This window comes from Strix aluco, chromosome 14 (assembly GCF_031877795.1).
Source record: "Strix aluco isolate bStrAlu1 chromosome 14, bStrAlu1.hap1, whole genome shotgun sequence".
Lineage (NCBI taxonomy): Eukaryota > Metazoa > Chordata > Aves > Strigiformes > Strigidae > Strix > Strix aluco.
The window spans coordinates 22841664-22856215 of record NC_133944.1 but is presented as its reverse complement, the minus strand read 5'-3'; the positions used below and the strand labels follow the sequence as shown (position 1 = coordinate 22856215).

The 14552-nt window shown below is 61.7% G+C and overlaps 2 protein-coding genes across 5 annotated transcripts; both read right to left on the bottom strand.

The window, feature by feature from the left end:
• CTRL (chymotrypsin like) lies at positions 1-3274 on the bottom strand. 3 transcript variants are annotated; one of them, XM_074839750.1, is made up of 7 exons: positions 3136-3274; positions 1944-2047; positions 1682-1761; positions 1343-1424; positions 1059-1239; positions 495-628; positions 1-292 (listed from the first exon to the last, which is right to left on the bottom strand). In XM_074839750.1, exons 1-7 carry the CDS (start codon positions 3272-3274, stop codon positions 131-133), a joined length of 882 nt encoding a protein of 293 aa, XP_074695851.1. In that variant the 3' UTR covers positions 1-130. The 3 variants fall into 3 exon arrangements, with proteins under 3 accessions (XP_074695851.1, XP_074695852.1, XP_074695850.1); XM_074839751.1 differs by having other exon boundaries at positions 2207-3228; XM_074839749.1 differs by having other exon boundaries at positions 1944-3228.
• Positions 3164-14497, bottom strand: EXOC3L1 (exocyst complex component 3 like 1). 2 transcript variants are annotated; one of them, XR_012625105.1, is made up of 13 exons: positions 13687-14497; positions 12533-12693; positions 10863-11082; positions 9923-10583; positions 9622-9739; positions 9303-9428; positions 9101-9201; positions 8086-8196; positions 7817-7946; positions 6636-6758; positions 6173-6328; positions 5639-5792; positions 3164-5126 (listed from the first exon to the last, which is right to left on the bottom strand). XR_012625105.1 is itself a non-coding variant. In XM_074839717.1 (13 exons), the coding sequence occupies exons 1-13, from the start codon at positions 13727-13729 to the stop codon at positions 4940-4942; spliced, it is 2262 nt and encodes a 753-aa protein (XP_074695818.1). In that variant the 5' UTR covers positions 13730-14497; the 3' UTR covers positions 3164-4939. The 2 variants fall into 2 exon arrangements, 1 of the variants encoding a protein (XP_074695818.1); XM_074839717.1 differs by having other exon boundaries at positions 5639-5763.
• Between the last annotated feature and the right edge of the window lie 55 nt (positions 14498-14552).

The following is a 14552-nucleotide window of genomic DNA, read 5'->3' as shown; positions in this document are numbered from 1 at the left end:
TGGCACAAACAAACGTTGACGCTTTATTAGGAGGTGGGGTGCCTTGCTTCCAGCTCGGCCCCTTGCCGGCTCTGCCGAGCTCATCGTGCCAGGAGCAGCACCCAGCGAAGGGATCCCTCCGGCACTGGCTCTAACCCTGAGAAACAACGTAGTCGATCCAGTTTCGGAACAGGCTTACGCGGGTGTAGATGGCCGGCGTGCGGACGTTACAGTTGCTGTTTCCGAAGGAGACGATGCCGATCAAGGTCCAGACGTTCCCGTTCTGGTACACCAGAGGTCCGCCAGAGTCACCCTGGGGAGAAGACAACCTCCTGCTTCATCGTTCTGACACATGCTCCAGACAGGTCCCTGCCACCTGGTCCCCTGCTCACACCCGGGTGCTGCTCTAGGTTAAATCTTTGGCTCCACAGAGGCAAGACCCCGTGTCCTCCTCCTCCTCCTCCTCCTCCTCCTCCTCCTCCCCCCCGCGGTGCAGTGGGAGCTCAGCTCCTTACCTGGCAGGAGGAGGCGCCGACCCCGCCAGCACAGAGCATGGAGTTGGTGATGCGGTTGCCCCAGTACTGCATGCACTGGCTCGAGGAGATCAAGGGCAGCGTTACCTGCTGCAGGCGCGTTGCCAAGGCTTGGGCTAGGGGAAAGAAGCACCATTAAATCACCCCGGTCCTGGTGGGTCTCCTGGGGCCCTCAGGAGCGCACAGGCACCCTGGGCAAGCTCCCAAACACACGGGTGCTGCCGTGCAAAGCGCCTGGCCCCTCCACACCAATGTGCCCCATCTTCCCAGGTGGGATCGTCTCGTGCAAGCTTGTGCCCGCGCACACTCATCCCTGGGGCTTGCACGCATCCCCCTCCTAAGCACGCACCTACACCCGTGCTTGCACCAGCGCACACCTATGCACGCTTGTATGTGCGCAGACAGGGCTACTCAACCACCCGACTGCCCCCCTGCCCTGTCCCATGCACACAAGGTGTCACCCCCAGGGGCACCCCTGGCCCCTGCGGAGCCCCCAGGAGGGATGGCAGCCGCAAGCAGCCCTGCGCGAGGCTGCGGAGTACGTACAGTTGGGGTTGGTGCGTCCCCAGCCCGTGGTGACACACTGGAGGTTGGTGGGCAGCACCAGGTTGGCGGGGGGCAGGCAGACGGGGGACACACGGGGGCCCAGCTGGGCGGGTGAGGAGAGCCTCAGCAGGGTGATGTCGCTGTTGAAGGTGTTGGCGTTCCAGTTGGGGTTCGTGATGGCCTGCAGAGAGATACCGTAGCACTTCATTGCTGCCCTGCGGGAGCAGCCACAGCACAGAGCTGCAGCTCCGTCCCAGGACCGTGGCAGCGTCAGCCCGGCTCACCCTAGACACGGTCTTCACTTGAGTGGACTCTGAGTTGGAGTTGAGATTATATTCCCCGAGGACGACGACGTGGGAGTACGGGCTGTGAGAGGGAAAGGGAGTCAGGGGGATGCACGGCAACCAGCACCCGGGGCCAGGAGCAGCACCGGGGCCTGCCCGCGCACAATGCGCTGTGTCCCCACCATGAGGACAGCCGGGCAGGGAGCCCCGGGCTGCTCAGTTCCGCAGGTGCTGGTTTTAGGGGCTGTCCCAAACGCTGCTCGGTGGTGCCCAGCGTGCCCCAAGCGCCTGCCCTGGCTGGGTGGCACTGGCGTGGGCTGGCCAGGCATTGCTCCTCACTTGAAATTGCAGTGGGCAGCCGTGACGACCCAGTTCTCGTTGATCAAGGAGCCACCGCAGAAGTGGGATCCTGAGCGGGTCTGGGGGGGAAAAAGGGAGGAAGAGCTGGGGCTGGGCAGGCTGAGACCCCCCCAAAGGACAGGCAGAGGGTGTCGTGGCTCCCCTTGGTGCCTGCCCACCTCCCAGCCACAGCACCCGCTCGCCGTGCCGTGCCGCTGCGGTGCTGAGGACACCGACGCTGGGGAGCGGGACGGTGCTGTACCTGCAGGGACACCTGCCAGGGCCATGAGCCGGGCACCGCGTTCTGCCCGTTGACGATCCTCTCGCTGTAGTACACCGAGGGGCTGATGGCGGGCACCCCGCAGCCTGTGGGAGAGGCAAAGGGGCACAAGGGTGACCCCAACAGCTCTGGGCTCACACCTGGGGGCTGCCTGTGCTGGTGTGGGCGGCTCGGTGTCACCATCCCCAGGGTGCCCTGGTGCTGCTGCACCCTGAGACGTCCCCGTGCCTGCGGGCAGCACTTACCTGAGACAGTTGTGGCAAGGGCCAGGCAGGCAACTGCCCACAGAAACGCCATCCTGGCAGGAGACAGGGCCGTGTCCCCAGGGCCATGAGCTTTATAGCAGCCGGGAGCTGTGTGGCTCGTAGCCAGGCAGGGCAAGGTCCCCCTGCTGCTTTCTGCCAGCTGCAGGCAGCAGCGCCGGGCCAAACCTGGCACCTACCTTGTCGCATGCAAGTGGGGACGTGGGAACGTGCTGCCAAAAGGCACCCTGGGGTGCCTGGGCTATCGCCGTAATGAGTTGTGTCAGTTCTTACTACAGCCTGCGGAGCTGGAGAGGGGAGCACTGCAGGGCTGTGATGGGGGGCACAGGGGGCTGCTTGTGGGCACACAGCTGGGGTAGCAATGGGGCTGGATGTGCTGGGACAGGTGCCACTGCCTGGGGTGTGGGAGGTCACCCCATCCCCAGGTCTGTTTCAGATCTGTTGGCACCAGAGCTGTTTTCCCATGTGGCTGTGACACCCCAGCCTGGGAGAGCCCCGGTTCCAGCTGGCCATTCCCAGGGCCCAGGGCCACCCCTTGAACCTGGCCCTGGTGCAGGTGAGCCTGTCCCAGAGCCAGCGAGGGCAGGTGGGGAGGGCAGACGCCTTCCCAGGCAGGCTGGGAACTGTGGCCAGCGTGGCAAGCTGGGCAAGCACAGTGCGAGCCCCAGGCAGGCCAGTGGGCACCTCCCTGAGCTGAGGTTGAGCCCCACACTGCTGCAGCTGGGGGAACAGTACAGTCCTCTCCATCCGGGGGTGTACGTAGTGTCTCCATCATCCCCCGTGTCCCCGGGTGATGCTCCCGAGGTGGCACTGGGTGTAGGGAGCCATCTCTGGGGTGATGCTGTGCATGAGGATCAACCCCCCCCCCGCCTCTGTGTCACCCACGTGCCCCAATCCCTGCCCTGACCCACTGGGGAGCAGAGCCTGGACGCTGGTGAGTGATGGCAGAGCCTTTATTTCTGGCCGTGGTGCCACACAGGGACAGCAGGATCCAGCCCGCCACGAGGCAGGAAGCGTGGCAGAGCGTGGAGTGCGGCAGGGGCTGGCCATAAGGATGCAGGCAGAGACAGGCTTTGCTCCTGATCTTCACGTGGCACCTGGGGAGGAGATGACCAAGGGCTGGACAGCAGCAGAGGATGGAGGAAGAGCCTCCAGAGCGGTGCTGACCGTCATGGAGGAACCTTGGGACAGGAGGATGTCACATGCCAGACACAACCATGTGCTCCGAGAGGTTCGGCCTCCAGTCCTGTCTTGGATGCTGACAAAAAAGCTGGGGCCAGGAGTTGGGCAGGTCAGCAGGAACGTGGAGCTGCCCCTTCCCCCCGGCCAGGACAGGGCTGACGGTGCTACCCAGGGTGGTGAGACCCCCTTGTGCCATTCTCCTCTGCGGCCATGAGCCACGGTGAGCTGGCTGAGCCGCTCTCTGCGCTCTGTGCAGGGCCTGGGCTGGTGGAGATGCAACACCAGACCTCTGGGCTGAGCCAAAACAGAGGAAGACTTCCCGGGGCTAAAATCCTCCTGCAAGGCTGGGTCTAGCAAGGCTCCAGTCTGCCTTGGAGCTGGCGTGGTAACACGCTGGCTCAGCGGGTTGTCTGGAGACTCGGGGAAACCCAAATATCTCTGCAGCCCCATGGAGACGTGGGACTCAGCCCCGCTGCAGACTCCTGTCCTCTGATCTGCAGCTCCTCTTTCTTCTTCAGGCTATTAATAGGCCAGACTGGAGCAGCCCTCAATTACTGCCTCAGCAGGCCAGCTAAATAGCTATGGGTTGATTTTCTCCTGACCTGGGGCTCCCGGGACTGATCACAGAATCACAGAATCGCTCAGGTTGGAAAAGCCCCTCGGGATCATCGAGTCCAACCCTCAGCCCGACTCTACAAAGTTCTCCCCTACACCACATCCCCCCACAGCTCATCCAAACGACCCTTAAACACACCCAGGGGTGGTGACTCCACCCCCTCCCTGGGCAGCCTGTTCCACTCTCTGACCACTCTTTCTGGGAAACATTTTTTCCTCATGTCCAGTCTGAACCTCCCCTGTTGCAGTTTAAAGCCGTTCCCTCTTGTTCTGTCACTAATCACCTGTGAGAAGAGACCAGCACCAACCTCTCTACAATGTCCTTTCAGGGAGCTGTAGAGAGTGATGAGGTCTCCCCTCACCTTCTCCTCCTCACACTGAACAGTCCCAGCTCCTTCAGTCTCTCCTCACAGGATTTATTCTCCAGGCCCTTCCCCAGCCTCGTTGCCCTCCTCTGCCCTCGCTCCAGACCTCGAGATCTCTCTTGTGTTGAGGTGCCCAAAACTGGACACAACCCTCCAGGTGTGGCCTCACCAGTGCAGAGCACAGGGGGACTGTCACCTCCCTGCTTCTGCTGGTCACACTATTTCTAATCCAAGCCAGGATGCCGTTGGCTTTCTTGGCCACCTGGGCACACTGCTGGCTCATGGTCAGCTGCTTGTCAGTTAGAACCCCCAGATCCTTCTCTTCCAGACAGCTCCAGCCACACCTCCCCAAGCCTGTAGCCATGCAGGGGGTTGTTGCGCTCACAAGGGACAGTCGGCTTAGTGAGGCAAGACCAGAGGGTGGCACGTATCCAGACTGTCCCCAACACAGGGCAAGGTGCTGCACGCAGGGGATGCCACGTGCCATTTCCGTTCTCCCCACGTGCAGCCTCAGAGATGTCCCACGCGGTCCGTACGCCCGTGGGGCGCAGCGTCAGGCACACTTGCCCTTGCGAAGGCAGAGGGGCAGCTCCGGCGGGGGGACCAGGATGGTGCTGAAGATGGGCCGGTAACTCTCGGGCAGGACCTGGGGGTGCTGCGTCATCATGTCCAGCACCATGTGCCGCACCTCCTTGGAGACGTCGCCCCGGAGATCCAGCAAGGTGGAGATGTGCTCATCACTGGGCAGAGAGCGAGAGGTGAGTCTGGGTGCTGCTGGCCCACGGCACCGTCCACAGTGCTCGTGTCCTGCCTGCAAACCCCCCATGATCCAGAGAAGCTGAGCTGAGGCCAGGGGAGAGCTGGTACTTTGCACCAACCAAACTTTAAAATTTGTTTGAAAAAAAACCCTGACAAACTTTGTGACTTTGGTTTTGACATTTCATGGGTTTCGGCTGATTCTGACATTTCCAATTTGGTGATTTGTGATTTCTCACACTTTGTTTGGCCACCAAACACCGATAGGTGAATGCCACAGCAGAACTGCTTTCTCCTTTACATCTTTGCCCTTGGGACCTTGCAAGAACCCCTCAAATCTGGAGCAGGGGAAAGGAAACCTCAGGAAGGAGGGGGAAAAAGCCCAGGTTTCTGCCTGCTCTGCAGCACAACCTCATGGGGTCCAGCCCCAGCCTGGCTCCCCTGGGCAGACTCACACCTACCACATGTCGTGGGAGAGCCGAGCTGGGCTTCTTACCTGACATCAGGGTACTTGGTGACGAAGCCCAGCACCTCCAGGCTGAGTAGTGTCGGGTCTTTGAGGCAGATCAGCTCCCTCAGGGCAAAAACCGCCTCCAGGCTCTGCTGGCTCCGGTCCAGGCCCTGGGAAGGAGAGTGGCCAACGTGCGAGACTGGGAGGAGGCCACCGCGGTGGCTGGTGAGCTGCAGCCCAGTCCTCAGTGCCCACGTGGAGACCTTGTGGCTGGTGTCTCTAGCGTGTCCCCCGGGGCGAGAGGAAGGCTGTGCAGCCCTGCTGACCTGCTCTGCGCAGGGTGAGCGGTCCCATGAGTCCCTAATCCAGGCAGTTCCTGCTGTCTTGGCCTCACAACTGCCCAAGTGTAACAGCCCTGTCTTGTCTGTGGGCTGATAAACCCACCCCGTCTGCTGTGGGCCAGAGGGGAGCGGGAGGGTGACGGAGGTGAGCGATGAGCTCCTTGCACCCACCTCGCTGTGTGATACTCCCCTCCCGTGGCCCAGCCCCGGCTCCCCACTGCACCCGGGCACCTCTCACCAGGCCACAGAAGAGCTCCCGGAGCTGCGTGGCGTCCTGCAGCAGGCGGTCGCAGAGCTGGCCCCGCTCCTCCTTGCTCTTGCACACCATCTTCTTCTGCATGAGCGCCCGCAGGTACTGGCTCGCCACCAGGAACTCACTCTCCATCAGCAGGAGCTGGGCAGGGGAGAGCTGTTAGCACTGGGCACCGCCTGGGTGTTGGATCCCCATGGCCCAGGGAAGGAAGGGAAAGGGGCTGGATACGACACCAAGCTGTGGGGACAACCTGCTGGGAAGCCCCCTGGCCAGAGGAACAGAGAAAGTAGCTGAATTTGAGGGAAACTCTGCGTGGTGGTATCCTCTGGAGGATACAGGCTCTCCAGCAAACCCAGCAGCAACTGCACCCCAGCACGGCACCCAACTGCCCAACCTCCCTGCCCTGCAGACAAGCAGACATTTGAAGGACACCCCGCAGCAACCGTACCGTGAAGACAGGTTTCCTGACGCGGGAGAAGTCCTTTGCATACTTGTCAATCACTTCACACATGCTGCTGACAAGCTGGGACCCCGAGAGCCACTTGCGGGAAGGCAGCTGCAGGCAGAGGGGCTGAAAGGAGCAGAGGAGCAGCGTAGGGTGCCCGGCCTCGCGTCGCGCTCGCAGCAGCTGCCAGCTGCAGGGCGACACGACCTCCCGCAGCCCCTGCCTGCCTGCTGCCTGCCTGCTGCCTGCCAGCACAGCCACTTTGCCTTGCAACACCCCCAAGCACCCGCTGCCAGCCAAAAGTCAACATAAAAATAGAAAGAGTGGTCTAAATTAGGAAATTATGAAAATACCCAGGGGTTGCCCCTCCCTGACACCACGTTTCAGGGCTTTATCTGGGTCGTGATGCCCCGTTTGTGGGCAGCACCTGAGGTCTGGGCAGCAAGCTGCTCCTTGCACACTCGCTTTTGGCCTGTCCTGCTGTGATTTTATTTTTAATTTTCACTCCACTTCCCTTGCGTAGACATAACATGGTTTTGGTCAAGGGCTTTGACCTCCTCCTCCTCTGCTGTCTTTGCCTGTCTTCCTGCCTGCAGGCAGACATTCCCTCTGTGTCTCTGCTGGGGCCATGGCAGTCTCCAAGCTGCCTGTGAGCATTTCACCCTTTAGCTGCTCCTTTGTTCTTGTGGCATTCAAGCCCTAAATAGCAATGCCGTTAATTATTCCAGATTTTTGGTCCAGACTCCAGGAAAGCTAAATTTGACTACACTGGCAGGAAATGACTCGGGCAGTCACACATGGGCTTGCATCCTCCACACAGACATTGCCTCTCTCCTGTTGGTTTTCTGCCATGAAACAGCCATAAAAAGGAGCGTGAGGCAGCCGGGGGGGGCTGTGGCTCCTGGGCTTAGTTGGTAAATGGTTTGGGGGCCACAAGCCATCTCCCCCAGCAATATAGGGCAGTGCTGGCTGGCGACAGACGTTGGGTGAGCCGCAGACAATTTATCAAGGTCTGGGAGCCAGGCTGGCAGAGGTGGCTGCAGGATGATAGCAGGCCATGGGGTGCATGGCGGGGGTCCTGGGCAGGATTAAACCCATGCCTGGGGGTGTAGCAGTAGGGCTGTTCTTGCTGGGGCTGGGTTTGTTGCAGCCCTGCCAGCCTCAGAGGCTGGGGACAAATGTACCTGCAGGTCCAGGAGCAGCTCTTCCAGCAGCAGCTGGCAGGCTTTCTTCTGCATCCTGTCTAGAGCAGCCTGGAGGGATGCGGGGACTTCTCTGTGGGCCGTGTTGGGGTGCAGGGAGGAGACAGAGGAGCTAGGAGAGAAGAAAGGAGGGGACAGGTAGCCTGGGAATCATGGTGGGGACACTGGTCCTGCAGGGGGATGGGGAGGACATGTCTTCCTTGTGGGTGGTGGGGTTGCTACAAGAGCTACAAGGTGCTGGTGCACATTACCTGAGAGCCAGGTTGTTGTTGAGCATGGCCAGCAGGTAAGAGACATAGTACTTGGGTATGGTACGGTCCCTCTGGTGCTCCTTCCCACACTGCATGAGGGCTTCCCGCAGACTGCAACACAGCGAGTCAGTCACCGTGGGTGGGCAGAGCCCCAGACGTCTCGCCACAAGGACCTGGGGCTGCTCCGGGGGACACATGGACCTCCCACAACCCTCCCAGCTCACAGAATCACAGAATCATCTCAGTTGGGAAAGACCTTGAAGCTCCTCCAGTCCAACCATGAACCTCACACTGACCGTTCCCAACTCCACCAGATCCCTCAGCGCTGGGTCAACCCGACTCTTCAACCCCTCCAGGGATGGGGACTCCCCCCCTGCCCTGGGCAACCCATTCCAACGCCCAACAGCCCCTTCTGCAAAGAAATCCTTCCTAAGAGCCAGTCTGACCCTGCCCTGGCGCAGCTTGAGGCCATTCCCTCTTGTCCTGGTGCTGGTTCCTTGGCTCAAGAGACTCATCCCCCCTCTCTGCACCCTCCTTTCAGGCAGTTGTAGAGGGCCATGAGGTCTCCCCTCAGCCTCCTCTTCTCCAGACTAAACCCCCCCAGTTCCCTCAGCTGCTCCCCATCAGACCTGTGCTCCAGACCCTGCACCAGCTTCGTTGCCCTTCTCTGGACATGCTCAAGTCATTCTATGAGCTCACTTGGCTCTTTCCAGGTCCTGCCATTGGGTTGGAGAGTGACAGGTTGTTGGGCAGGGTGGGACAGTGGGACCCACTGTGGACCCCTTGGGAAAGCAGGGCTCAGCGCTATGGGAGAGGCACCTAGGGCAGCAAGCCCTGGGAGCTGGTGGCCCCAAGGCTGAGACAGTAGCCCTGTGGGTGGACAGGCTGCTGAGCCTTCCGGGAGCTGGGTGAGCACAGGATTCGCCACGGCAGGTCTCCACCATCAGCCTGTGGTGCTTGACCATGGGACCCAGGGTCTGTGAGGATGGGCAGGGGTGCGAGGGGCTTCACTGACCGGCCCAGAAATGCCTCGAGCTCCTCCAAGGCCATGTTGTAGATCTTCTGCTGCAGAGAGTCTGTGATCAAGGAGGCTACCTGGATATTCTCATTCAGCATCTGCAGAGGGAGAGAGGAGTGGAGGTGAGTCACTGAGAGGCTGCAGGCCACAGCCCTGTTTTGGGGGGCTCTCAGCATGGCCGTACCCCAGCTGCACCCACCTGCATGACAATGACAGGCAGGGCTGACTGGAAGAAGCCCTGATGGTCCGTCTCAGGTTCCTCTTCCCTGAACCACTCCTTGAACTCCACCTCCAGGGTCCTCTGCATCCACTCAAGCACACTAGCCTGTGGGATGGACACCCACCACGGTCAGCCCAAGAAGTCAGATACCAACTCCCCTGAGACCCAGCACATGGCACAGCAGTGAGTCCTGGGCCTTGTGCCACAGGCTCATGGTCTCCTGTTGCTCTCAGAGCAGATGCTGGCTCAGTGGTGGTCGCTGGGTCTCTGTACCCCTTTGACTGTCCCGCTCACTCACCTTGACTTTCACCACGTATTTCCTCTCTGTCTGATCCACGAGCTCAGGGGACATCAAGGGACCCAGAGCAGAAACGTCCACTTCTGGGAGAAGGTCAGGGTGACCCATCATCTCTGGGCTGGAGGGCAGAGGTGGGACAGGGCTGGGAAGATCTGTGTTTTCCAGCAGTTCCTACCTCTCCCTCTGCCCTCCCCGTGGTCAGCCCCAGGCAGCTGGGCTCTCCCAACCCACCCGTGTGCTGGAGGACAACCCTGTTCTCCACAACATCCCCTGCTTGGTTGGTGCTGGGCTGGGTGCTGACCTGTGGTACACACGAAGCGTCCACTCGAGGAGGAGGAAAAGCGCCTGTTTGTCCAGGTCCTCTCGGAGGATGTCCTGGAGGTGGCTGGTGAGGGCCTGGTGGTAGGTGGCAGTGCAGACGCTGAGGATGTTGTAGTGAGCTGGGACACACTGGACCATCAGGTCCTTCACCACACGCAGCTCAGACACGATGTCCTTCTGCAGCGCTGTCAGGTGCCTGGCCAGCCCTGGCCCCTCAGCGTCCATGCGGGCAGCATGAAAGTGGGCTCCTGTGATGGTCTCCTGGAGAACGTGGTAAAACTTCTGCCTCCAGCCCTTTGGGCGGCCAGGGGGCAGGAAGGTGGCCTCCAGGAGCAGCGTATCGTCTATTTTCTCCTCCCGCTCGATGATCCTTACAGCGGTGACGAAGAGAACTGGGTCCTCGCGCACCAGCCGCAGGCTGCTGCCCACGATGTCCCACAGCTGCTTGGCCAGGCTCTCATTGAGCTCCTGCAGGCCACCAAAGTAGGACAGCACAGTTGCCTGGGCACTGGAGAGCCCGCGGAGGTGCAGCTGGGAGAGGATGTCATCCCGGAGGTGCTCCATCATCATGAGCTCCGCGTGGGCCTCCAGGAGGTGCTGCCCACGGAGCAGCTGCAGGGTATGGGAAAAAACCTCGTGGACTGTGGGAGAGGGAGGAGAGATGCCAGGATTGAGTGCGGGGGGGCGAAGGGGCTTGGCAGCAGGGGCACGGGTGCAGGTTAGCAGGGAGATGGTGAGGGGAAGGGTCTGAGATGTGGGGCTCTGGGTCAGGCCCTGGGGAGGCAGTGGCACCTCCATCCACCCAACCAGAGCAACCTGCTCTAGCTTTGCTGCCAGTCCTGCGCAGAGCCTGGTGTTGGAGTGATGTTCTCCCCAGTGCCCTCCAGCCCAAATCCACGAGGACTGGGCCAGTACCTTACCTGAGAAGAGCTGGGGCAGCACCTGGACCACCGAGGCCAGCTGCACATGCTCCGCCATCAGCGCCCGCATCTGCTGGAGGCCCTGGAAGCGGTCCGCACCATCGAGCAGGGCCCACCGCGCAGCCCCCAGGTCCTGGCACACGCTCTGCACCTCCTGAGCCGCCGACCGCAGCTGCTCCAGCCCCGCATTTACCCCCTCCAGGTAGGACTGGACAGTTGACTGGGGAGCAGAAGAGGATGGAGGGGCAGTGGAGCAGCTCCCAAAGGCTGGAGGCCTCGCAGGCTCTTTGCCCCAGCCCTGCAAGGTCTCTCTTGCGTGCACTCTCCCAGCCCCACAGGGTCACACCTGCTTCTGCCATCACACGATTACATCCCTCAGATCTTTTGTGATGACCCCATTCCATCGGACCCAGCTTCAAGAAACCCGCTCTAGCAGCAGGAATGGCTCATATGGGGTTGGGGGAGATGGGGGGGGGTGGGGGCAGGCAGTTGCTGCTGTGCCTGAGGTGGGAGAAGGGCATCACTTTGAGGTGGCCAAGGCAGCAGGGTAAGCAGTAACCAGACGTCTCCTTTCATTTTTAAAAGATTACTTTGCTTTTGCAAAAGATTAGCAGGCCACAGGGCCCCCGTGTACCCCCCCCAAGGCATATTAATGGCATGAAGCGCCTCAGTGGCCAAATGAACCCTCCTCCCAAATGGATTTCCATCTTTTCCAGCCCTGCAGTGGCACTGGCACATCTCCATGCCCTGTCCGCCCATTTAACTCCTGGCGCCAAGAAGCACTTTTACCCAGTGTCACCAGAAGCAAGTTCTTTTCTCTGAGGCCACATCACTTGAAACAAGTTGCCTCCTGGACAATTCACCCGCATTCAGGTAGGAGAAACCATCTCCAAAATAATCAGGAGAAGGTTGGGGTGCTCAGATCGATCGGGTCCTGAGGTTAATCATTCCTCAGGTTATGCAAAAAGGGTCGCCCTGAGCAGGGAGGTGTGCCTGGGGACCGGGGACAGCCCTTCCTGATGTGTGTAGAGATGGAGTTTCTCCTGCAGGGATCTGCAGGCAGGGGCAGGCTGGAGCTCCCAGCCACGAGGAAGGGGCAGGTTGGAGCTCCCAGCCACGAGGAAGGGGCAGGTTGGAGCTCCCAGCCACGAGGAAGGGGCAGGTTGGAGCTCCCAGCCACGAGGAAGGGGCAGGTTGGAGCTCCCAGCCACGAGGAAGGGGCAGGTTGGAGCTCCCAGCCACGAGGAAGGGGCAGGTTGGAGCTCCCAGCCACGAGGAAGGGGCAGGTTGGAGCTCCCAGCCACGAGGAAGGGGCAGGTTGGAGCTCCCAGCCACGAGGAAGGGGAGCTTTCGGTGCTGGGGTGGGATGGTGCTGGGGAGCGCTGACTCCCGCACACAGGACACGCTGAACACCCTCGGGGTTTTGTTTTGAAGGATGGTCACGGGAGACTCATTTTAACACTTCAGACACTGCCCAGGGGTAGGGCAGGGAGTGGTGGTGGAGTTTGCCAGATCTTTTCCCCCAAACAATTGCATTTCTCCCACCAAGTGCCAACCAAAGGACAAGATTTTGCCAGAAGTGGACACAAAGATGATCCAACGCAGAAGAGGGGACCCTGGCTGGGATCCCTGCTTGGGTACCCATGGGGTGGGCTGTGGCAAACACCCACCTTCAGCCGGGACTGGATGGAGCGGTTCCTCTGTGTCTCTCGGTTCCGGTACTGCCCGAGCCCCTCCAGCTTCTCGGGGCGGTAAAACACCCCTGAAGCCCATTTCAGAGCAGCTCCTCTGGCCAACTTCTCAGCCTTCTCTGCTTCCGGCCACTCCTCATCTGGGGATGAAGCCAGGCGTTAATGAGCACAACGAAGCCTCTCCCGGTGGGGCAGGAAGGGCCCCTGAGGCCAGAGGCAGGAAGCTGGCTGCCAGCGCACTTCCAAGCACACCCAGATGTGGGAAACCAGACAGCGTGGCAGCAAGCAGGTCTTTCCGTGGGGCCCCCCCTGAGGTACCACCGCGGTGGACCAGGGTTGTCACAGTGGCTGTGGCAGCGAGAAGGCTGCCCCGACGAGCTGCCACCCAGCCTGCCAGCTCGGGCTGTCCCCCAGGCTGAGCGCGCATCCCCAGCGCTCCCCCCAAACACAAGGCTGCGTTGTCTGAGGGGGGTCTGATGGCACCTGGAGAGCCCTCAGCGGGGCTGAGGCTTTGGCAGTGAGTCAGCAGGAGGGATGGAGAGATGGCAGCTCTCGCATGAAGGAGAGGCAGGCTGCGGTGAGGACGGGAGGCTCACAGTCTCCTGAAAGCCCCCTCGCAGCTGTGGGGGGACCACGGTGTCCCCCTTGGCACAGGGTCCGAAGCCATGCCAAAGGCCGCCTGGCCAGAGCAGAGAGCTGAGAACCAGCACAGTTATCACATGCCAGCCCCCATCCCCAGCGCCCGGTTTCATCGTTTCCCCCTGCCCCATCCCCAGCAACTCTCTGCAGCCCTGCGAGGATGTCACCCAGTGCCAAGCCAGGCTCCACTCTGCTGGGGAGCGTGCCTGCACGGGCACCCTTGGGGACTGGGGGGCTTCAGAGGAGGTCAGTGGCTTTGAGGACGAGTTGTGCAGTGAGCAGCGCTGCCCCTGGCGCCGTTATCACCATCAGGAAGCAGAGCCGGGCTTCCATCCCCACAAGAGCACAAGGCACCAACCCCAGCACAGGGAAAAGGTCCAGGGGGTGGTGAGGCAGAGGGCAGGGGAGCCCCCAAAATGTGCTGCAAGCAGTAGCATCCCTCCCCTGCCCAGTGCAGCCAGCTCCCCGGGGAGTGACCGCAGCGTCCCCGTTACCTCTGGGGCTCGCGGCGTGCTCGTCCTCCGCAGACATGCCCATGGTCTCCAGGCTGTGTGAGCTGCGGGGGCCAGGGCAGGGCTGTGCGGAGGAAGCCGGCAGCCGTTTCCTCAGCCAGAGCAGCCGCGCTCCTCAGGGCCTCATTGTGTTCCCGCAGCCGCGCTCAGGACGTCAGGAACGGGGGGCGGAGGGGGGGGACACAGGGGAAGGCGTCGCGGCTGTCGCAGGCCTCGGGAGCCGACATCACACCCTGCGTGCCCTTGCCAGCACCCCCCCGCTTCCCGCCAGGCACACAGCCCCTCTCTGTGCCCCCCACCCACAGCCAGCCTGCCTCGGGGAGGACAGACAAGTGCCCAGGGTGCCCCTGACGGACACCGGCCCAGCGCTTTCGCTCCGCTGTCCACACCCACAGCGGGGACAGAGCAGCCGGGGAGGGTCCACGACAGCCCGACACGAAGGCGAGCGCGGGGAAGCAGGGATGGACCCTTCCCGGTTGGGGACGGACCTGGAGACATCTCCCCGCCACAAACCGCCTTCCCCAGGCACAGGCCGGAAGGATTCGCCCTCACGCTGGATGTTTTAGAGCTGTGGGCAAACCGCTCGTTTCCCTCGGGCGGGGGCTCAGGGATGGAGGTCAGGGTCAGGGTACCCCAGGGCGGCGAGGGGATGGAGCGATAGACGCACACCCCGGTTTGACCCTGGGGAGCCCCCCGGGGCTGCCCGAGGCAGACGGGGCCTCAGTGGGGGGGAGGAAGCCGCAGCGGGAGGCGCCGGGCCCGCACGGAGGGCGCCGGGTCCCCTCAGGTAGCCGCTGAGGGGCGCCCCCGCCCCGCGCCCGCCCCGGAAGTTCCCGTCGTGCCCCGCG